At 31.2% G+C, this 24,850-nt stretch overlaps 1 protein-coding gene across 1 annotated transcript in view; it reads left to right on the top strand.

Annotated features, from left to right (window-relative positions):
- Nucleotides 1-24,850, top strand: part of LOC126735610 (runt-related transcription factor 3-like) — a 179,478-nt gene that overhangs the window by 80,427 nt on the left and 74,201 nt on the right. The window contains exon 3 of the mRNA XM_050439672.1: nt 13,562-13,762. Coding sequence (XP_050295629.1) covers nt 13,562-13,762 — 201 coding nt within the window. The remainder of the gene's footprint in view (nt 1-13,561; nt 13,763-24,850) is intronic.

Genomic DNA, 24,850 nt, shown 5'->3' with positions numbered 1-24,850 from the left:
AGCATTATAAGCATGGCCTTATTTTTATTCTGATCAGTGCAGCTATCGCAATATAGTGCAATTGTTTTTATGTTTTTGAGATCATTATCAATTTTTAGTAAATATTTATAAAGAACGGTGCAAATTTCGTTAGTGCCTCGGTTTCCATCTACTTCACCCCATAAATAGCAATAAGCTTTTTTTGTTCCGCTTTCATAAACCGTTTCGTTGTAAAATGAATACTTTCATGAATAGTATAGAAGCATGTTATCGCTATGAGGTGTATTTAAAACTTTTTGAAGGTCGAAACTTGCACACAGAAAACTATCATCCTTTTTTGCGATCTATTGGTCTGCTAAAAAATTTGTTTGCACTCATCTTTTTCTTTGATATGAAATTGGTACTTCACTTCATCTGCTTTACTGAATTTATCATCTTTGTCTTTTCTAGATATTCGCAAAGAACACATTTATCCTTTTTGGAAAGGTAAAACCCAATATTAAAGTCATTATTGAAAATTTTCCTGAATACTCTTAGTGATACATTAGTTTTTACTTTGCGAAACTGTAATTGTTTTTTTGCAAAAGCCGATATAAATAAAATACATTTCTTAGTTCGCTGGGTAAGTATTTCTTAATTGTGCTTGATTTGCAATAATGTGATGCAACTGCGGGTAACTTTTTAATAAAGTCATGAACTTTATTTTTATCTTCAATTGAAGTTTTATAAGGTGGGTTGTGTCTGCCTCTTTGATCGAGTTTGCGAAATATTCCAGTTACTGCATTTTCCTTAGTATAGCGTAAAGTCATGTGTGAGATACAAGGGGTTTTTAGAATAAATTGTTGGCAAACCTTAATTTCCTTTTCGTTCCATTTTATTGTATAAATGAAGGTTTTATTTCTTCTACTAAGGTTAACGTCATTCTTTTATGCATGATAGAAGCCAAACCCTTTATTTGGAACGAATGCCTAAGCCCCAATAATATTCGAATATCTCATGTCGCTCTTGTTCCATTAGTTTTGCTGCACATCCATTTTGACACCTTTTATTTTCGCAAGGATTTTCTTGGACCATTTTTCCAGCCCCTAATGCTCTTTCTGTTTGTTTTACTATTTTTTTTTATATCTTTTTAGTTTTCTTTATGCCTGCGCTTCCTACAATATCTGGGGTGATATCATGTCTGCGATCTAATATTTCTGAATCAGAAAAGCTCATATCGGAATCTTTTTCTTCATAAAAAAATATTCGTCAGAGTCGCGTCTATTTTTTTTGGCAGTTTTATTTTCATCGTTTTCTGATTCTGAACTGGATAAATAGTCTACCAATTTATTTGGTATGATTCGTTTTTAACATTACGAATAAAAGAAGCATTATTAGCAGTTTCCCCCCGATCATTTAAATTTACAGGCTTAAGTGGAACGTAGTTTCCTATGTCGTTGTCCGTTGCGATGTCAACTGCTGCAGAAAAATTATCCACCATTATTATCGGAATATTATCAATATCAAAAAAAGATTTATTTGCCTGATCTTGTTCAAAACTAGGATCTAGATCTTCTGCTTCAATGCTATTACTGCATTGTACTGGACTTAAAAGAGCATATTCATTTTGCAAATTATTCTCTGATTCTGCATGATTTGTAGGATTATTTTGAGTTGCCGCGTCGACATCTGTTAAAGCCTCTTAGTAGCCTCTTAGTAGCCTCTTGAATAGGCCATCTAAATTTAAAAAAAAAAATTATAATAGAAAAAAAATGTAAAACAAACTTTTTAATCTTAAACACGAATTTTTGATACAAAGACACTGCAAAATATTAAACATCTTGTAATTTAAGAAAAAATGGCCTTAAAATTGACACTATTTACATCTTTTACTCAAATGCAGAAAAAGTAAGTATAGGAATGGATTACCAGAGCAAATTGGGTAAATAAACTGATAATAATTTGCTGATAAGTATTGCGTAAATGGACGGTAATGCATTTTGCAATACCATGAAAACTAGTGGAATGACAAAATAAACGTGTTTTTACAAGATTGTATCGAGTGGCAGTAAAAAAATTATCGACGAGTGGGGGTAAATAAATTATCGTAAGCGACAATAACAAAATCGTAACCATCGCGATTTTACGGCGCATACGATCTTTTATCAGAAACAGGTTGGCGCATATGATAAAAATAGTGACATTTTAAAAAGCGCCTGGAAATAATTGGTGGATACCATCAAGTAAATATTCATTTTAGGCCGTTAATATTAAAGACATGGAAAGTACTACTAATGTATATTTTATCGTAAGCAACAGTTTGTCCAAAAAAAGCAATTTATGGACTTTTTGTCGCTTACGATGTTTTGTCAAAAACCTGTCGATATCTGTTTGTAAAGATAGGTTTGTCAGATCAGGGAGAAAAATTCTTCTTCTTCTTCTTCCTCAAATACGGACAAAATGGACTCGCGTCGTATTTCGACGGCCGCCCAATATTGTTGTTTATGGACCTTGTAGCCAATTTTTCTTCCTAAGTAGATTATAAACTACACATAAGAACAGCAGCTATTCGTCAGGTGAGCAGGGTAGTGGGTGGGTGATCCCCTGGTCCTTACACTTACTGGTTTCCGCCTTGGACGCCACTTGATTTATTAAAAGTTTAATTTACAAAGCATTGGTGTTATTTATAATCAGGAAAATCAAGAAAACTTAATTATTTCATAAACAAATTTCTTTTTAGTCAGGTGTCGTTCCCAAGTAAAACAAGCCGGGTTTCCCAAAGCCATACCATGTATTTACCACAGTAAAGTTTTAATAAATAGTAAATTCTATTGCATTACTATAGAGTAACAATGAAATTAAACAATAAAACACTTCAAAACTTTTTCCATCAAAGTTACAGTTCTATGTGCGCTAAGTAATTAATAAATAGTTAGAAATAATTATTCTTTTAGAACCTGGGAAAATTCATGAACTTTCGGCGCAGGGGAACAAGTATCAAGTATTTATATACCACTAATTATTATGATAAAATAAACCGTAAACAGGACTATATTTACATAAGTGAGAATATAATATTATTATTCTGTTTAACCTGGATACATTTACACTTGAATTAAACTATAAAACTCTTATAAAAGTGAAAAGTTTTTAACTGTTTAGAAAACTGGTAAATTGTTATACTATTAAACCAATAGACAATATTTTGGAGTTTTCCTTATTTAATTTCCTTTTTAGAATGTGAAAATAGCAATAAATATAACTATAATAAAATTAGAATGGACTTGCCAGTATTATTCCTCGTTCGGTCATAAATCTCTCGACATAATTGGGAATCGACGGCGAGGTGTTGAGGATGCTATCAGTTGAGGGTTGAGGTGTTGATATATAGCAGCTTTCTTCACCAGGTTACTTATAGCCTAGCTTGGTCAATCAGCTAAGAAGGACATGAAGAAACTGAGGAAAATCCATAGAACTTAGGAGACACTTAGGGGACATTTAGAGAACTGTAGAGAACATTTGAAGAACCCTAATTAAGAAACAAAGTGGTAAGGATTAAAAAGGAAACAACGGCAAATGAATAACTTACCCCTAAAAATTGGTTTTCTAACTAAATTTAATTCTGTGGCAAAATATCAGTATGGACAAGGCAGAACATAATAGGGCAGCAATAAATAAATGGATAATCTTAAAATAAAGGAGAAATTGAACTTTAAATCAGATTCTATGAAAATGAACCATGTGCTACTTACATGATGTCAAAATTCCAGAGGAACTCCCAAAGAATTCACGTTACCGTAAAATAATTCCAGCAAATAAAACAGACTTAAGTAAGCTACAAGTAAGTTTAATCATTCACAAATCCCGAAAGGAAAACTTTATTACTTGGTTTGAAAGTTTTTTAAAATTTTACTTTCCCCTTTTTAAGAGGTAGATCAAAAGGGACGACTATCAGATCCTCCAGTCGAGGCGTAAAAATACCGGTCTTTCGAGAAATTACGGCAAAGAAGACTTTGGTCACCAATGTTGTCAATACAGATATTGAATTGCACAAAAATTCGGAAGAAGGATCAAATCAAATAGTAATCCGGAAAGCACAGGGATTTGATAAAAAATACAAAATCCAACACCAATTCCATAATAGGAGCTCTTAGTGGAATCAGTACCGATTCATGATTTAATAATTAGTAGGTAATATTAATATTTTGTCAATAATTTAAAACAATAACCGGGTACTAATTTGTTATTTTCAGCAGTACCCCGGTACCTAGCATAGATCAAGGTTGACCTTCCTGATGCAAAATTTGCGAGAGTGTCTAACGTCTATAAAGTGACTATTACCAAATATTAAACCGGTTTTATTCATACTTATTTTTATAAATTAGACCAATAAAACTAAACACACTTTTAGTATGATTACTGTAAACAAAATATATTTAAATAAAGAGAGTAACCAGATTAAATCATTTAATGTATACTACTTAAATTAATTAAAAGTGATTGAATTTATGCAACCCACTAGACATGAATTTGAAACTCAACATTTCAAAGTGGCATGGTGCGAATGCCCTGTTGCCGATATTTGAAAATAAAGTCTAAACCTCATACAGTAATATTAAATTGATAATTTGCATAAATTTATACAAACCAAAACTTGTAGTATTTTTAAGAATATCCTTTAAGAACAAAAAAATGCTACAACCTACAGTTTAACGTGGGTTCCGAACCACAATGTTTTTATTTTTATAAGACAAACACAAACAACCATGCCCATGCCGGGATTCGAACTCGAGACCACACGATTGCATCGTGAACGCTTTGCTCACGGTGCTACCGGGGTCGACAGGGAGAAAAATTGTGACTATAGAAAGTTTGAGAATTGATCCAGCTTGTTTTTTCCATACTTCCAGGAGGAACTTCCATACTTCCAGGAGGAACCAGCGGGCTACGCACTACACCATAAGTCTAATAGAAATTGCCATTATACAGGATGTCCCGAACCTACATCGCAATATTTTAGCAAAAGACAAAAACTTCTTATACAGGAATATTGAAAAGTGAATCGTTTTTATGTTACAGGGTATTTTATAATTCCAATTGAAGTTGGTTTTCTGTTAATATTTTCGAAACGCCTGGTCGTTAATTTTCGAAATTTTTATCGATACTACTGTTATTGTTACTAACTAATTTTATAATATTTTATGGTAAAATGTATACAGGGTCGCCTAAAATTAGTGGTCAGCAAAGATAAAAATGTCATAACTTTTTTTCTGGTTACTTTTTAAATATTTGGATAGTAAAATTAAAAAGAACCAACATTTTTACATAAAAAAGGTACTTTTGTCTTATTTCGTTAGAAACCTCTGGTTTCAAGAAATTTTTTATTTGTTTATTTTGTTTGGTAATTTCAGTTTTTTTCTTAGTTAATAAGTAAATTGTTTTAATTTTTCTTAATTATTTACAATTTTGAAATAAAATTTTAAATAAACAAAGCAGTATTTGATCTTAAAATTAAGACATTTTTATCTTTGCTGACCATAAATTTTAATCGACCCTGTATACATTTTAGCATAAAATGTTATAAAAGCAGTTAGTAACAATAACTGTAGTATACGATAAAAATTTCGAAAAATAACGATCAGGCGTTTCGAAAATATTAACAAAAAACCATCGTCATTAGGAATTATAAAACACCCTGAAACATGAAAACGATTTACTTTTTAAAATATATATATATATATATATTTATATATATATATATATATATATATATATATATATATATATATATATATATATATATATATATATATATATATATATATATATATATATATATATATATATATATATATATATATATATATATGAAGTTTTTGTTTTATTTTTAGACAAAGATGCAGCTGGTATTGAGTTATACTTTCGGGACACCTTGTATAAGATATAATGGCATATGTGGTATATAAGTACATTTTTGTTAGATATGCTTGAGAAACAAACAAAATGGATCATGGAAATAAATATAAACATGGAAATCACTAAATGCATTTTTATACTAGGTGAAATTGTAAATAGTTACTTAATTCAAACTAATAAATAAATTTGGCTGTATGAAATTGGCTAACCATACCTCTACGGTTAGCTGATGTTAGGTTCGATAAACATTCAGCTCAATCCAAGGACAAGACATCAATAGGGTCAACTGTAGCTGCTAAAATTACTCATTAAATATAATTTTAGCCATGACTTTTTGTGAATAAACATTTTTACAACGTTGCCATATAGTAGAAGTATTGGTTTAAGATTTTGAAATATTAAAATACCGTCGTGTTGTATATTATGCAGTCATTTTAAGCTGTTTTGTAGATTAGGCTGCTGATGTGAGTATAATCCCACCATAATATCCTGGCTCATTTAAAACATTTGTTGCTATTATGAGTTTCAACAAATTTTTTAGTTTTGAATAGTGATTACAATCAAAAATTTAATTTCACATGAAGTTACTAGTGAAATAAAATATTTTTTTCTATTGCTTAAAAAGCTAAATTTGGCGTACAAAATTAAGATTTTAGATAAGTTAAACTATTTTTATAATATGGAATTAGTAAACATTTTTGTAAATCGAAAATAGGATCTAAAACCCTTTGGTCTACAAAGCTTTTCATCCGAACGTATACTTTATCATTCTATCATATTATAGGGGTTTTATTTGATTGATTCCGCGCTTTGGTCCGATAGATCCAGTTGTTTATATTTTCGGTTATTTTTTTCGCGCCCATACATGGCCCTGTCAGCCGTTCGAAATTTGTTTGTCGGATTTAGTTTTTATTTATCGCTATCGGGGCTTGTTTCGCTGATTTTTATAATTTATGATTGCATTTTGTTTATACACTTGCATAAATTGAATTAAATAATACTTTAAACTATTTTATCAGTTTAAAAAAAGTTTCAAACGACGAGCAATGTAAACTCTAATTTAAAATTAAAAAGAAAGATTTATTTATATTGAACACTATCAACTAATTGTAATTATATACAACATTTTTAATAATAACTGCAACGGTAAAATAGCCATACAAACCAAATTAATAAGATACTTTTAACAACTACTTTAAATGTCTTCCTAAGAAAAACTTAGCATTTTATTACTTGTCAAACTTATTTGTTATAATGAGCCAGGCTAGTGAGTATGGTATGGCTTAGCTATAAGAAATCCTCATAAATCATGTAAGTCAATCATAAAAATATCATGTAGTCATAAATCAATAAAAATGACATATCGTCAGATAAATTCCAAAGGTATATATTTAAGTACGAGGTACATCTAGAAAGTAATTTCCGTTTGGTAATAAAAATAAATTGTCGACAGATACAGGAAACATATTTATTGCACAACTCTTAAACTATTTTTCCACATAACTACCGAAATTTTGCAGGCATTTGTCATAACGTGACACAAGTTTTTCTTTGTCTTCTTCATAGAAGGTTGCCGCCTGTATCTTCAACCAGATGCAAACATTTTCTTTCAGCTCTTCATTACTGTTAAAGTGTTGACTTCCTAGAAAAGACTTAAGATATAAGAACAGATGAAAATCGCTAGGAGCATGGTCAGGGCTGAACGGAGGATGGTGCAACACGTCCTAGCCAAATCCCTGTAGGAGGTTTCTCGTCACATTTGCAGTGTGTGGTCGTGCATTATCGTAAAGAAAAACAGCATCTTTTGACAAAAATCCTCGGCGTTTATTCTGTATTGCGCGGCGCAATATGCTAAGTGTCTCGCAGTAAATATCTGCATTAATTGTTTGACCTCGCGGTAAGAAATCAATCAGTAAGATGCCTTTCCTATCCCAAAACACTGTGCACATGATTTTTCGAAGTGTAAATATTTGTTTCAGCAAGGGTTAACATTGCTGGGCATGAAGTGTGCCTTCATTCCATTGATTGCCTTTAGTTTTAGGAGTATCATTAGAAACTTAAGTTTTATCTTATGTGACTATCTGCGACAGAAAATCTTCGCCGCCTTCATCACAACGGATTAAAAACTGAAGTGCACTACCCATCCGTTTTGTTGTGTGTTCCTCAGTAAGAATTTTTGGTACATAACGTGAGCAAAGTTCACGAAATTTCAGTTTTTCGGTAACAATTTCATGAATTAGTGATCGTGATATTTAGGAAAATTCCATAGCGAGAGCACTAAGTGTACACTTACGGTTTTCCTTAACCCGCGATCACTAGCGCTGTTAGATTTTTTCTAACATTTTAACATTTTCCATCAGTAAAAGACCAAGAATAGTAGTGCGGCAACGTCGGTCCAGTGAATTCCTAGTTCATCTATCGCAGTACTCCCCCCCATATTGCGTTTTGTCTACCGCCATCCACGAAATTTGCTTTAGTAGCTTTTAGGCGAGCATGACGAAGCTGTTAGACGGAATCTAACGCTCGAGTTATTAGGTTCACGTTTTTTTACAAAGTTATTAGAAAATATCTAGCTACGCGAGTGATCCTGTTGGAAATATTTAAAGTTGCACTTTTACAAAATATCATATGAAAAGGAACAGCAAAGGTTATTAGCACTTTGGGAAGCTTCTGAAGAAACAGATTTTTTAACTGCAGTAGAGTGTGATGTTTCAGATGAAGATGCACCATCTGAACACAGCGACCATGACACGGACACCGAGCAATCTGATGTCGACGACCTTGAACCTCAAAGGGAAAAAACGGTGACTCCCAATGAACTATATTACATTAGGAAAGATGATGTAACAAAGTGGTTAAAGCATAAAGACATTATTCGAAGTAAAACGCGTTCTAAAAACATTGTAACAAAATTACCGGGAGTAAAAAATGCTGCCAAGAATGCTAAAACATATATGGAATGCTGGAAAATATTTTTTCCAGATGAAATTATTGGGTATATCGTGGAATGTACAAATCTACAACTTGACCTGATGAGACCTAAATATCAACGTGAGAGAGATTGTTTGCCGACTAACTTTGAAGAAATGCACACTCTTTTGGGAGTTCTGTACTTAGCTGGGGTAAAAAAATCTCAACATTTAAATACAAATGAGCCATGGCTGACAGATGGAACAACTCCGGAGCTTTTTTCGGCAGTTATGTCTAAGAGCCGATTTCACTTGCTAGTACAAGGTATTCGATTCGACCATAAGGCAACTAGGCAGGAAAGAGCAAAAGGAAATAATCTGGCTCCACTGCGCTATATTTTTGATCATTTTGTGCAAAAATGTGTTCAGTACTATTTCCTTGGGGAATACATTACCATAGACGAAATGCTAGAGGCGTTTAGGGAACGTTGCCGTTTCAGACAATATATTGCCAGTAAACCAGCAAAGTATGGTATCAAACTATATGCAGCAGCCGATGCAAGAACATTTTATACCCACAATTTGGAGATATATGCTGGAAAGCAACCCAATGGCCAGTTTCAATTACCTAATGATGCAAGTGTGGTAAAACGTCTTCTTACGCATTGCAGTGAAAGTAGTAGGAATGTAACCGTTGACAATTACTTTACTTCGGTACCGCTAGCGAATGATCTATATCAAAATCACAGACTGACCTTAGTAGGAACGCTAAGGAAAAACAAAAATTCGTAAACCTAAAAGTAGTATGTTTACATATGGGAAAGACCCCAATCAATGCATGCTTACATCTTACATACCAAGGCCTAGCAAAAATGTTCTTATGTTATCCACATTCCACGATACCGATGAAATTGATGTCGAATCTGGTGACGATCATAAGCCTTCGGTTATTACATTTTATAACATTACAAAGGGAGCAGTGGACGTTGTACACAGGATGAAAACGGAGTACTCCGTTACAAGGATAAGCAATAGGTGGCCACTCACTATCTTTTGTTCAATGCTTAACATTGGAGGAATAAATTCCAGGATTATTTATACCTCCAATACCGCAAATAACGTTCCTCAAAGATAATTACTTAGTGAGCTTGCAAAACAACTTGCTAAACCTCATTTACTAAAGCGTGCTAGATTTCAACATTTTTCAATCCCCTTGAAGCAAAAAATTCGAAATGTCCTTCGTTCTGAAGCACCTCTAGCAGAACGAGCCAGAGAAGAATGAATTGGTACCCAGCGAAAACCTAGATGCTCTTTTTGTCCAATCAGAAAAAATAGATTTACAAATTACCAGTGTGATGTATGCTCCAAACCTATTTGTAAGGAACATACGATAAAAACTACAGTTTTATGCCAGGACTGTGTTATGCAAGAAGACGAATAGACTGATTGCACTATTTTAATAATTTTCTTTTTGACAGAGATTCTGTTCATTTAATTTCTAATACATTTTTGTCTGTTTAATGTTTCCTTTTAATGGCCAAAGTGCGAATTTCTATTTATTTTACGAATGTACTTTATGTTTTAGGTTTCTTGAATAAATGTTAAAACAAAATAATACCACACTGTATTTTATTTTTATATAAAATTGTCTGAAATTCATATGTTAGATTAAATCTAACATGCGAGTGACAACGTAATAATTAACCGCGCGAGTGATCGCAGGATTCCTTAAGCTTTTCATCAATCGCTCGAACCAATTCTTCTAAAATCAAAGATGGACACCTATTTCGTTCTTCATCGTGCACTTCACTACGTCATTCATTGATTGAACTGTTGGACCCATCTTCTCGCCATTAAATCACTCATCACGTTTTGTCTGTAAACTTCACAAATTTGTTGATAAATTTCAGTTGATTTCACTTTCTTGGCATTCAGAAAACGAATCACAGATCTAATTTCACAAACGGCGGGATTTTTGATTATTGAAATTTGAACATTGTAAATAAGCACAACAAAGCATACGTGGCTGACAGCGATCTCAAACTGGAGCACGGTTCTTCTCCTTGATATATGTCTGTGGCGCATGCGCAAATTTGCGATCGCAGTGCTACAGCGGATATTAATAGAAACGGAACTTACTTTCTGGACGTGCCTCTTATATTAGTAATAAAACTGATTTCTTTAAGGATACTCCAATTTTTAGTTTACAATCAGTTTCTCCTAGTGGCATATTTGAAGAGTTTTCTCATCGAAATATTAGGATTATTTAGATCCAAAATCCGACTAAAATTAAAGAAAAAAATTCTTAAGAATAAGGTCAAACATTTTTGTGAACAAGGCAGATTTCTACTTCTGTTTTTTTTTTTATTTTATCGATAGATGCTGAATTCTCAGTCTCAGGTACACGCTTAAAAAGTATTGTATATGTGGATAGAAAAAAAATTGCTAAAGCGCTCTAACAAATGTAAGTAATGAAATAAAATTACCGCTATAAAAACCAACATTCATAGCTAGCTTTACTAGTCTTTAGCAAAGCCTTTAACATGATATATCATGCGGTTTAGAATTTTAAAAACTTTTTGCAAGCTTAATTTTTTTTGCCTTTTAAGATAAAGCTTTAGGCCCAATGTTAAATTATCTGAGTAACAGGATGCATAGTTTCTCTATTGTTAAAACGGGCAGCACAGAAAAATCGACTTATTTGAATATTACAAATGTAGTACCACAAGGTTCCATTTTAGGACCACTTTTCTTTTACATACAGTGTGGCCCAAATTGGGCGTACATGTATGGGTATCTGGAAACTGTAAAAGAAAATTGGTTAAATGGGGAAAGTTCTAGGGCATTTAGTTACGAATTCAGTTGCACTTTTATAACGACTTTATCTTTTTCCGATTTTGAAATATTTGGAAAAAATCAAAAAGTTGCATTTTTGAAAAACGGCTGTATTTTTAAAATCTATAACAAGATTATTAGGACAACTTTTTAAGGACAACGCATACCTGAATTCAGTTTTTGTTTTCGACGTTTCGGTTCTGAGATTCTATTCTCAACTTCTTTTTTTCTTATGGCTGCTATTTTGTTTTTTTGCTAAATTAAAAGATGTTTTTTTCCCTTTAAAATGACGTATAACTATAAAAATATTTTATGTTTACGTCAAAAAATTAAATAGTTTATTTTTCGCTGAGTTGGCCAGAGAGAGGCTTTTATTGGCTTTTTGTCGTACACACAATTATTTTCAACTTACTAACTTGCTAACTTATTAACTCAACCTTCCATAACAATCCAAATTAAAAATAGCGTTGCCTATTAATACAGAACTAAAAAAAATTAAATGATTTTTTAGCGTTTGAATAATATATCACCTATCATTTATTTATGCGATTAAAGAGTTTATAAAAATTTAAATTTCTTTATCATCTTTAAAAGTAAAATATAGCTCATCTGAGAGCCTTATGCTATTATTGCTTGATAACAAAACTATTGTTTATGGAGTATCATTAATAGAAATTTTGTTGCTTAAAATTCAAAAATTACAAAATTCTTATTAAATAAAATATTTGTAAAAAACTGTTGATCTTTTTAACACAGACGAAAAAAAATTAATATTTCTATATTATAAATTATAATGTAATAATAGGCATGTTATAACATATTTTATTTAAATGTTAATATTGCCGAAACGAAACAAAAAATATATAAAAAACTCAGCCTAAAAATTTACTTTAGTCATTTAGTTTCAATCTTTTTAGCATTATTTGGCATAACTATTAATTTTATTTAAATTCTAAGCATTACTAAAAATCAATTTAGTTCTTTTACTCATTTTTTATTTTAAATAAAACCGAAAAACACGAATAACAACGCGAACAATGTAGTGCAAAAAAGAGCTCTAGAATATAAAAGGAACCAAGCGACACTGAATATTTTCTGCCACCAGAACTGGGGTTGGTTTATAATAGGAAGCTTCCATTTTCTCGAGAGCGTTTTACACATTAAAAATGAATGTCTTATGATCCTACTATCTAGATTTTAAAGATTTGGTGCTTGGTTATTTGATTATCATCATCCAGTGGTCCTAAAGTTACTCTGAACTTAGAAGTGATTATTAATTTAAGATAATGAAAATATTTGATAAATTGTTCATGGAATATTACTTTCTGATTGCAGTTACCACACACTTTTGGTCTTTAGCGAGAAGTCCAATGTTCGTTTGGAAAACTCTCGACCGATATTCAATTGCCAATTAATCGGAAACAAACAATCAATATACGATATATTGATTTTTGGAAATCCTACAGACTGCGCCAATTTAAATTCTATATTACCAATTTATATTTAAAAAAAAACATTTATTTCATTATTAGTTACAATGCGAGCAAAATAATAATAATAATACGTATATAATATGGTATGTTTAAAACAATGGCTTAGCTCTGACTGAAATGGTAAACTAAAAGTGAAAGCATAAAATAAAGATGCAAACTTAAATGAAATCGCTTATAGAACTAAAATGAGCTTAACAATAATGATATTATAGAGTGAAAGGGGTATGTAACTCGTGCATCATTGTTTATGAGCTTTTTTACTTCAAACTTTTGGTTAACAAAAAAATAATTTTATTAGTTTATATTTAAGAGCTGAGAGTTTGAATGTTACGTGTCACTGTATTAAATAAACTACAAGAAATTAAGACATCTAAACATTTTTAATTGTATAATTATATTTGCTAAATACGCCAATAAGATTACTAATAATAAGAAAATTTATCTTTTCAGGAAAAAGCTTTACGCTTACAATAATCGTATCTACCTCGCCTCCTCAAGTTGCCACCTATAACAAAGCCATTAAAGTTACTGTAGATGGGCCCAGAGAGCCAAGATCGAAAACCAGGCAGGCCGGATTTCATCACTTTCCATTTGGACCAAGACCTTTCCATCCTGATCCTTTAACAGGCAGTTTACCTTTTAAATTAAGCGGTAAGTCTCAAGTTTATTAATAAATCTTAAGAGTTTTATTTAATTAAACGACTAATCAATACATTATGTAAAAATATAAGAGATTTCGTTAAAAAAGTTTTAGTCTTAGTAGCAAGTAGTTTATATTTTACATATAAAATTAATCTAACTTTCAATTTAGATGAAGTAATTTTTGTAACAATTGTACCTTTTTTAATTTTTATTTTTAAAATTAAAAGTCTCAATAAGCATAAAATAAATAATTGATTGAAGGATCTTAGAATTAAAGAGATACCTTGAATATGATTAAGACCAGAATCAGATATACTCAGTAATAATGATCTTAATTAATATTATAAGGTTGCAAGGGGATGAAAGTGGCAAATTTACTTGTAGGGCTCTACAAAGAACCTTAATTAATATGAAACGGAAATGTCTTTTCCTTAAGAGAAGCACTTACTTGGATTTAGAAAGTTTTAGGTATAAATGGTGAACTTATGAAAAAGAATTAATAAAACATACCTAATTTTTTATCGTTAATTGTCTGATTAGAGCTTAAAAGTTAATTTTTATTTTAATAAAAAATATCGCGCAATATAATACTTTAATTCTGCTATTGAACTATATTTTTCAACTTCGTATATATTAAACGAATTAGAATTAAAAATATGAAAAACTATAATAAAATGTTGACTGGTAAACATTTAAAATATGCTGTAAATTCAAATTAATAAAGGCCGAATGCTTGTTGAATAAAAGGTTTTTAATGTATAAATATTGAAAACGATGTACATAAACGGATTTTATGTAGTTCTGATATACTCATCATTTCCCACTACAATAGAAAGAAGTTATTTAGGACATATAATAATCAAATATTTAAATAACTGATATTTTGCTCTTATTTACCCATACCCAAATTAATTCGTAATACTATTGTCTATCCAGAGTTTTTACCAACATTATATTTTGTGGTAGTTGTTCTTAGTAATAGGCACCATATTTTATTTAAGGTTTAAGTAATTTCAAGTGCCATAGTACTTAAGAATTTACCACTTTACAATATTTGTAATTTTTGTAATAATGAGAGGAAGTTTAATACTTTTAATATTCCACAAACTGTCACATATCAGCACCTGAAGCACAAATAATTTTTTTAAATTTTGATTAATAGTTTTGTCAGAAATATATTAAATTATATATTACAGTTCAGGTGCCGCGACTATACATCTAATTTCTACTTGGCTCTAAATATCTTAAAAGCCTAGAGAATAAAGACAGTTGAATTTAGACATGCATCGATGTATCATTTATTAAATAAAAACCATAGCATTGCGCTTATTATCATTATTAGCTTAAGTATTAAAGTATCATCTTGTAATATCTTACTAAAACTTGATAACGTCTATTATACTCAAAAAATATAACAAACGCCAAAGCAAGCCCTAAATTTAATATAGGTATTCATATCAAATCTTAATATTCGCCTGTATGTTCACTAATAACTAACAAGTAGACAAGTAATGATTACTTCGTAACGAATACAAAGTATCTGATACTTTGATATAAAGTATCAGTATCTACTCGATACTTATAAAAGTAATCGTTGCGCATCACTACTGCCGACTGCCGGTCAGTGCGTTGCGTTATACAGGGTGTGCCAACAAAGTGTACACCCTGTTGTGTTGTATCTTAGCCGTACAAAGTGTACGGCTAAGATAGCGCCTTAAATATACGAGGTAGAGCAAAAAGTTATACAGCAAAGTTGTAGGGTTGTCAAAAACCTACGAATTAAAAATGTTTATATGTATACTGGGTGTGTCACAAAAAAGTTACTATAAAATATGATTTTTTTTAAATGGTATGCCCTATATATTATGGTACTAAAATGTGAGGCAAAAAGAGTACTTTACTTTGGTATAACGTTTTTAAAATTTCCGTGCGGCGTTGCAACGTAATTAATTTTTTTATGTTATTTTTTGCCTTTTGGAGGGTTCGTTTAAAAAATCATAATTAACTTAAAATTTATTCTGCGCCTATGAAACTTGTACCATAGTTAGTCTAGGGTACCTCCTCTAGGCTGACTATGATAATTTGTAATTTTTTATTACAGGGTGTTTTTAAAGAACTTTCAAACTTGCTGAAATTAAATACGCCATATCTCAAAATTTTCAAATGGAACACCCTGTATATTTTTATCTAATTAAGTTTGTCCCTCAAATACGTTCATTTTTTATTGAATATGTCCTATAGCTAAACCAAGTACTTTTTGCGATATTTTAACTTTTCTGTAAAATACTATGCATAAAACGGGTATTCTTTAAGTTTTGATCAAGATTGATTAGAAAAAATTATTGAAGAATTAAAATTGTTACTTTCCCTACAATTATTATTATTATTATTACATACTTGAAAAATTAATCAACACAATTATTCACCTAAACAAACAGCAAAATTAAATTACATACTAGGTAGATACTTACGTATTTTTGCATAAATGTACATCGTTACACTAATTTTAAATTTTAAAGATCAATTACAATTATTATAAATTGTGTTCAATATGACCTTCTAAATTTTGTACGCAAGCGTTTACTCTTTTTGAGAATAAGTCATTAACCTTTTCCAACATAATTGGCTTGACTGTTTGAAAAATCTCCACATTTTATTTTTTATACTTTCACTTGTGGTAAGAGTTGTTCGATAGACTTTTTCCTTCACATATCCCCACAAGAAAAAATCCAGTTTGGTCAAATCTGGGGATCTTGCGGGCCAAGGGACCGGCACACCTCTCCCTATCCACCGGTCATCAAAATGCTCATTTAAAAAATTTCCAACAGCATGGCTATAATGAGCTGGAGCGCCGTCATTCTGAAACCAAATCCTATCTCGAACATGGTCAGGCAACGTTTGTATAAGGACATTAAAATCGTTTTGTAAAAAGTTTAAATACATTTCAACTGTAATATGTCCATTAAAAAAGTGCGATAACATAATGTCCAATTATTCCTGTCCAAACATTAAGCGACTATCTATGTTAATGATGAATTTCTTGGGTGAAGAATGGATTGCTGGTGTCGTAATAATGAAAATTATATTTTTTAACACTGCCATTATTATGGAATGTAGCTTCATCCGAAAAATGCACAAAATTAAAAAATTCAGGCTGACGAATCTTATTTTGCGCCCACTGACACAAAGCCATTATTCTTTCATAATCCTGCGGAAGTAATTCCTGCAACAATTAAATATGGTAAGGATGAAATTTTTCGCTTCGAAGCATGCGAAATATTGATGTTGCACTAAAGGGTAATTCTTTAGCAAGCTGCCTAACGCTTTCATGAGGATATTCAACGACACTTAAAGCTACTGTCATCCTATTTTCCTCATTTGTAACTAGCTTCACTCGTTCATGTTTTTCATAAATTACACTTCCTGTTCCTGATCTTTCTTTTAGTTTTTGAAACACTTGTGCTTGGGGATGTCTCCTTTCAGGATAAAGTTGCGCATAAATTCTAGATGCCAAAAGGCTATTTCTTTTAGCAGCTCCGAAGGCATATAACATATCAACAAATTCCTCACGAGGAAAATTCATATTGATTACAAAATGAACAATAAAAATTAACAATCGATTAACTAACTCACTGGTAATAATTTCTAAAATGGTTTTTGAAGAAAAAACATTGATCTTGTCTACTGCTGTCATAAAACTAATAATCTGACAATTTTTATTTGACGTTTAAACCAATGTTTCGCAATCCAATGTTATTCGTAATCCAATGTTAAACCAATGTTAAGCAATCTTGATCAAAACTTAAATAATACCCGTTTTATGCATAGTATTTTACAGAAAAATTAAAATATCTCAAAAAGTACTTGGTTTAGCTATAGGACATATTAAATAAAAAATTAAGGTATTTGAGAGACACTTAATTAGATAAAAATATACAGGGTGTTCTATTTGAAAAATTTGAAATATTTAATTTTAGCAAGTTTAAAAATTCTTTAAAAACATCCTGTAATAAAAAATTACAAATTATCATAGTCAGCCTAGAGGAGGTACCCTAGACTAACTATGGTACAAGTTTCATAGGCGCAGAATAAATTCTAAGTTAATTATGATTTTTTAAACGAACCCTCTAAAAGGCAAAAAATAACATAAAAAAAAATAATTACGTTGCAACGCCGCACGAAAATTTTAAAAACGTTATACCAAAGTAAAGTACTCTTTTTGCCTCACATTTTAGTACCATAATATACAGAGCGTACTATTTAAAAAAAAATCATATTTTATAGTAACTTTTTTGTGACACACCCAGTATACATAAAAATATTTTTGGTTCGTAGGTTTTTGTCAACCCTACAACTTTGCTCTAGAACTTTTTGCTCTACCTCGTATAGTTAAGGCGCTATCTTAGCGGTACACCTTGTTGGCACACCCTGTATAGAGCACGGACATGCGCGGTACTTAGTAAACGCGGTAACAGTGGTGGTGGTACGGACACAAACGGTGCTGAGGTATTAACGCGGTGATAAATTAATAATTAACGCGGTCGCGCGTTTATTAACAAAATAGAAACTTTCCTAACTTTACTGGGCAAAGCTTAGTTGTCAATATGAATCTTGAAAATTATTAATTTAAGTTGGAAAAAGAACCGAGTAATTTTATAGATAAATAAGAGAATTACAGAAAATTTAGTAACTTCGTTACAATACTAAGTCTATACTTTTGTTACTTAGGGTAGCAAAGACCTGACTTAAATCAATAAGAACTAAAACTGTTAACCTTTTATTATCTACAATATTATTTTTGGATAAATAGCGCAATAATATTAACAGGTGCTGACCGTGTAAATTAACGATACCTCAAAATAATTAAATCGATAGTGCTCGGGAGTAATTGTACCTCACATTTAGGTATACATTAGTGTACCAATAGTGCATATTCTTAAAGTTGTGCCGCCACTCAAGATGGCTACCGGAATTTCACCTCTATCACCAATGGAATGGACAGGCGCAATAGATAAAAATTGGCGCTTTTTTAAGCAAAAGTTTGAATTGTATCTAAAGTTTACTGAAACAGTTAAAAAGTCGTCAGAATGTAAGGCTTCAATTTTGTTGATTACCATAGGGTGACAGGGCCCTTCGCGTGTACAACAATTTCAAATTCAAAGAAGATGAAATAACAAGATGTCAATTAATATTTCAAGCCAGAAAAAAATATCACATATAAGCAACACATGTTTTTCCTCAGAAATCAATTAGATGGAGAGACCATTGAGGAATATGTTGCTCATTTGCGACAGCTAAGTTCAACGTGCGAGTTTAAAGACCTCCGTGATAGTTTATTAAGAGACAGAGTAATCTTGGGAATAAGAGATATGACTGTCAAAGATAGACAGTTGCTAATCAAAAATTTGAATCTAGATAAAGCAATCTCTATCTGTAAAATTGCAGAAAGAACAAAAAGGCAACTTGAAAATATCACCTCCGATATAAATTCTATGGCAATATACGAAATCGCAAACCAGGACATGGCAGCTGGATGCAGCCAACCAGAGATGATTCAAAAGGGAAGTATGGACATTATTCATCAAAACGACATCTACACAATCAACGCCATAGTCACCAGTCATCAAAGAAGTTCAGGTAAAAGCCTCACTTAAAATAAGGTATTTTTATGCCGTAATTGTGCTACGAAACATGGACTTAATCAATGTCCTGCGTTTGGGCGCACATGTCGTAACTGCGGTAAATCAAATCACTTTGCTAAATGCTAAAAATTAAATATAAATCAAGTAAATGTACACTACCAAATTTTCCATAGCTCCAACATATGCCGCCAGGAATTTATTTACAAAAACAATCAAAAATCGCCCATTACTGAAAACATTTCACTCCCATGAATCTTTTTCAGTAAATCCCTATACCAAATCAACTTTCAGCACCCTTCCCTTGAATACTGAACTTCAACCTAGTAACTCAATTATTCTCACAATAGACTCTTTTAAGGGCTTACCCTGAGATTAAGAGTCCTCAAAAGCCATCAATTGATCCAATAAACCCAGTTATCGGCTAACCATAACCGCAATTTTTAAAGATTTTCTCCCCGATTTTCTAATTAAAATCGCAAAAATCCCATAAATTTAAAAATTTTTCCTGTTATCAAAAAATATGTTTTACCATAAAACTGGGGGATAAAAAAAATGTCAAAAAAATTTTCAAAAATTTTACAAAAAAAAGTGAATTTACCGCCATTTTGGTGGGTTAAGATAACTTGCAAAAATAGGCATAAGAAAAAGGTAAAAATACCTCCTTTGAAATACCTTTTGTGATAACATTGCTTAAAGGGGTTTTCCCGCCGTTTTTGCCGTTAATAATTTTCATTTTTTTTTAAATTAGACTGAATTTTAAACATTAAGAAATCGACTTAAAATGTAATTTTAATCATGTAAAATTTTGTCTGTTTAGTAAATAAGGTAGGTTTTTTTTTAAACCTTCATTTGGTATATAAATTAATTATTTTCATGTATTTAATAGAAATCATCACTGTATATTCATAATTAAATATATATATATATATATATATATGTGAATAACGGAATCAGAATCGATATGTTCTGAAGACTATGAACAATTTTACATCGATTATATAAGGTCTATAAATCAAGGTAAAATTTTTAATTGGAATGTGACCCTAAAGGTACAAAATAACATAAATATTAACTTTAAACTAGACACTGGTGCAGAAATAAATGCATTACCTTCTAAATTTTTGGCCAATTTTGGGTTACATTGCAATAAGTTACTACCGTCAAATTCAAAAATCACAACTTATACACGGTCTTAAATCGACATTTTGGGAAAATGTTCTTTGCTATGTACATATAAGAACTTCACTGATAACATAACATTTTATATTATCAATAATAACTCCTCCCTTTCAATCCTAGGAAAAGCCGAATGTGAAAGTTAAATCTGGTAAAGTTTGTGGGTAGCATGCAGAGCGAAAAAGAAATTTCAAATTGCAACAAATATAATATTGATTATCATAGTATGTTGAAAAAACACAAGTCTATTTTTCAAGGCATAGGCACAATAAAATGCAAATATTATCACATAAGTATAAACCCTTGTGTAACACCCATAATTCACCCGTCTCAAAAGGTTCCTTTTGCACTAAAAAAAAAATTAAAATTATTACTTAATGATTTAGAGTAAAAAAATATAATTGCCAAGATAAGTGAACTTACTAAATGGGTTAATAGCCTAGTTATAGTACACAAACCCAACGGTGACTTAAGAATCTGTATGGACCCACAACATCTAAATAAAGCAATAATTAGAGAGTTTTTTCCTTTACCCACTCTTGACGAGATAACCACAAAATTGAATAATGCTAAATACTTTTCTAAACTTGATGCTAGTCAAGCCTTTTGGCAGATAAAACTAGATTACGAAAGCTCATTAAAATGTACTTTTATTACACCATTTGGAGTAAAATATAGATTTCTAAGGATGCCTTATGAAATAACGGAAGCCTCAGAAGTTTTTCAAAAAATCATCAAAATTAAATTTGACGATATAGAAGGGGTAGTTTCATATATCGGTGATTTTTTAATCTGGGGAAATAATAAAGAGGAACATGACCTAAGATTATGTAAAGTATTACAAAGGGCAAAATTTATAAATTTAAAACTTGTGAGTTTGGGGTAGGAAAAATTAAATTTATGGGTCATATTTTTTCTAAAAAGGGTATAGAGCCGGAAAAAATAGCGCCAATTAAGCACTTTAAGAAGCCAAAAAATAAAAAAGACAGAAAGATTTTTGGGCATTGTAACTTATGTATCAAAATTTATACCTAACATGTCTGTAGAAACAGAACATTTACGTTCCTTATTAAAAAAAAAGTTCCATGGCCCTCGGGGTAGGGAGAAGTAAATAATTTTAAAAATTTTAAAAATATATTAATAAAAAAACCAATTTTACAATACTTTGATCCAAATAAAAAAATTACTTTGTCAGTAGATTCTTTCTCAGTAGCCATAGAAGCAGTTTTGGTCCAGAATAACTTACCGGTATACCATATATCGAAAGCTCTAACAGATACACATAAAAATTGGGCACAAATAGAAAAAGAGATGTACGCTATTACATTCTCGAGTTTAAGATTTCATCAGTACATTTATGGTAGCAAAATTACGGTTGAAACCGACCATAAACCCTTAATTTTAATAATTAACAAACTCTTAAACTATCCCATGAGATTACAGCGTATTTTATTACAAATTCAACATCAAAATACTGATATAACTATCAAAACACTGAAAATACAGATAAACTTGATCAAAATATTGAGGCATAAGTATTATTAATAGAATCTAGCCTTCCAATTGTAGATAGAAGAATCCAAGATTTAAAAAGTGAAATCCAAAAAGACCCAATACTTATGCAACTTATAAGCTGCATTAAAAAGGGTTGGCCAAATAATTCATCTAAAATAAATCAAGACTTAAACCAATTTAATCAAACAGATTTGAGATAACATTTTGCAATTGACTTGTTGTATAAAAATAAAAAACTAATAATTCCTAAATCAATGCAACCCTCAATTCTAACTAATCTACATAAAAGCCATTTAGGAAAAAAAAACAAATGCTAGAGCAAGATCTCTATTTTATTGTCCCACCGTGTATATTTTGTATGTATTTCATTTTACTTGGAAGAACTTTGTGAAATTTACGACCTTGAATGAGACCTCGAGCGGAATTTTTAAAATATGTTTTATTTATTCTTTTTATTAAAAAAGATATTTCCTTTTCCAAAAACATTCTAGTTTAAATTACCAACTACGCCAAACCGATTTTAACAAAATTCAAGCAATGAAATGTTTTTATGGGTTTTTTCGATAAATGTTTTTCTTAAAATGAACTAGTTTTCCCGTATTTACAATGTAAACCTTATTGGCTGCAAGAGCCTCAATTGCGGGCGAAATGTTCGAAAAGTCTATTAAAAGTTCATATACCAAATTTCCTGTAATTTCAACTTTTCTACCGTTTTTGTGTGCAGACGGATGTGTGCCGAGTATGTATGTACTGATGATAAAATAAAATGACCATTTAAGTTTGATCGAGGTATAGAGTTTTAAAACTGTAAATGTTTTATAATCAAGTGAAACTTAAGTGTAGGAATAAGAAAAATAATTAACTAAAAATCAAAACTAGCAAAAATATAGATAAAGTTTTGCTCAGTATATAGGATAACAATTTGAAAACTTACAGTGGCTACATTTAAGGATCAAAGAAAAAGTTGGTGAAAACGGAGATGGGGAAGCAAAATAATGTAATAGGTAATTTAATTTTACTTGCACCTTCACCCCCAGCCACTTCAACCTCATAATCTTAAATAGCAACCCCGTGCTTATAATACCTTATCTTAAAAAAAGCTTTTGAATTGAACCCTACACAACTATCTTCGATATAGATGTATTTTTTATTAGCTTGTACAAAATGTGAAGTAGGGAGTTAGTACTGCACTATCTGATTTCCGTTGTCATATTGCTAATTCTTTAGATAAAAAATTTAATATAGTGGAGCTTTTTGCAGATTTTTCATGATTTTGATTTCACTCAGTAGCATTCCTATTCATCGATAAGCTTGAAAGTCTTAGACGGAATCTGATATGATTTCACTGCGGAAAATTTGTCAACATCAAAAAGCAGTCATTCAAGAAAGATGTAAAGATTTTTTAATTACTCTTAATTAGTCTTCAAATTGTCTTCAAAAATGCCTTTATAACCCCAGAAAATACCACGTCACAATTAGAAAACACGACATAACAACTTTAGTCAGTCATTTTAAAAATCTAATCTGCGATGATATTGATTCCACTGTTAGCGAGTGGAATGCTCTTCACGAAATAGAGCGGACACCTTCCGAAGATCCTGAGACTTTTTGGATTGAAGTCGCCCAAAATATCGTCGGCCAAATGAGAAAACCGCGTAACTCCACTTTTTGTCGAAATTGAGATTTTATCACCATCTATCAAAAGAGTACGAAACCCGCCTATTGTGAAAACCACTTATTAATCAAAACTAAATTCCCACCAAAAAAAGAAAATTAGCAAAGGGCATAACTCCAACTGTCAAAAATATAGCAGAAAAAACGCGTATCTCCCAGTTTGTTATGCACTGTCAATAGTGTACGTACGTGCTTACTCTTGCAGTTAGAAAAAAGTGCTAAATCAAACGTTAAATTGAATTATATAAGGTAAGATCATTACATTGAATAAGTACATTTACAAAGACATTGTTAGTTTATTAGTAATTATAAAAATACCTCTTTTAAATTAGCTTTGGAGTTACATGGTTTTCTTTTTTTAGTTTAAGAGGCACATGCAGTACTTACGTGGATTTGTGGTTTTTCATAAAATTTTAAAATTAAAATTAAAACTATTATTTTTAATTAAGTGCAGTTTCAATTTATAAATAAATAAAAATCTGTTTTAAGATGTCATCGCGAACAAAAACTATTATGACGATGGCAAAGCAGCAAGCGCGTATAGATTCTTTCGAGTATATAGTTGGAGAACATGGGTTTTAAGTTCCTGATGAGTTTGAAGACATACGAGAGTTGGTGAGAAACCCAAACAACGAACCGCTTTATGCCGTAAACCTAAGTGAACAAGAACTCGAAAATAGTCAGATCGAAGATGCGCGCTTATCTGCTATCGACTCGCCAGCACCCGAAATTCCACTTGGTGTTATAATTTCAATTGAAGACACATCAGACTTTGTGAAAAGCCTAAACAATGAAGCGTCTTATACCAAAAGTCTAAGTGACCAGGAACTTTAAAATAGTCAAATTGAAGATAGGCTTTTATCTACCTTCGACTCACCAGCACCTGAAATTCCACTTGGTGTTGAAGTTCCAATTAAAGACATATTAGATTTGATGGAAAGCGAAATCAATAATGCTTCATCTTCAAGGATTACTTGCTTTGCAAATTCCCAAGATGAGAGGGATGATAGTGATAACTCGGACGATGCTTATGTTCCCGAAGAAAATAATTCGGATAGTTCGGATGAATCTAATACTGACAATACTGCCA

This window comes from Anthonomus grandis, chromosome 4 (assembly GCF_022605725.1).
Source record: "Anthonomus grandis grandis chromosome 4, icAntGran1.3, whole genome shotgun sequence".
NCBI classification, from domain to species: domain Eukaryota; kingdom Metazoa; phylum Arthropoda; class Insecta; order Coleoptera; family Curculionidae; genus Anthonomus; species Anthonomus grandis.
Note: the sequence above shows the minus strand (reverse complement) of the source record. Positions and strands in the feature narration are given on the sequence as shown.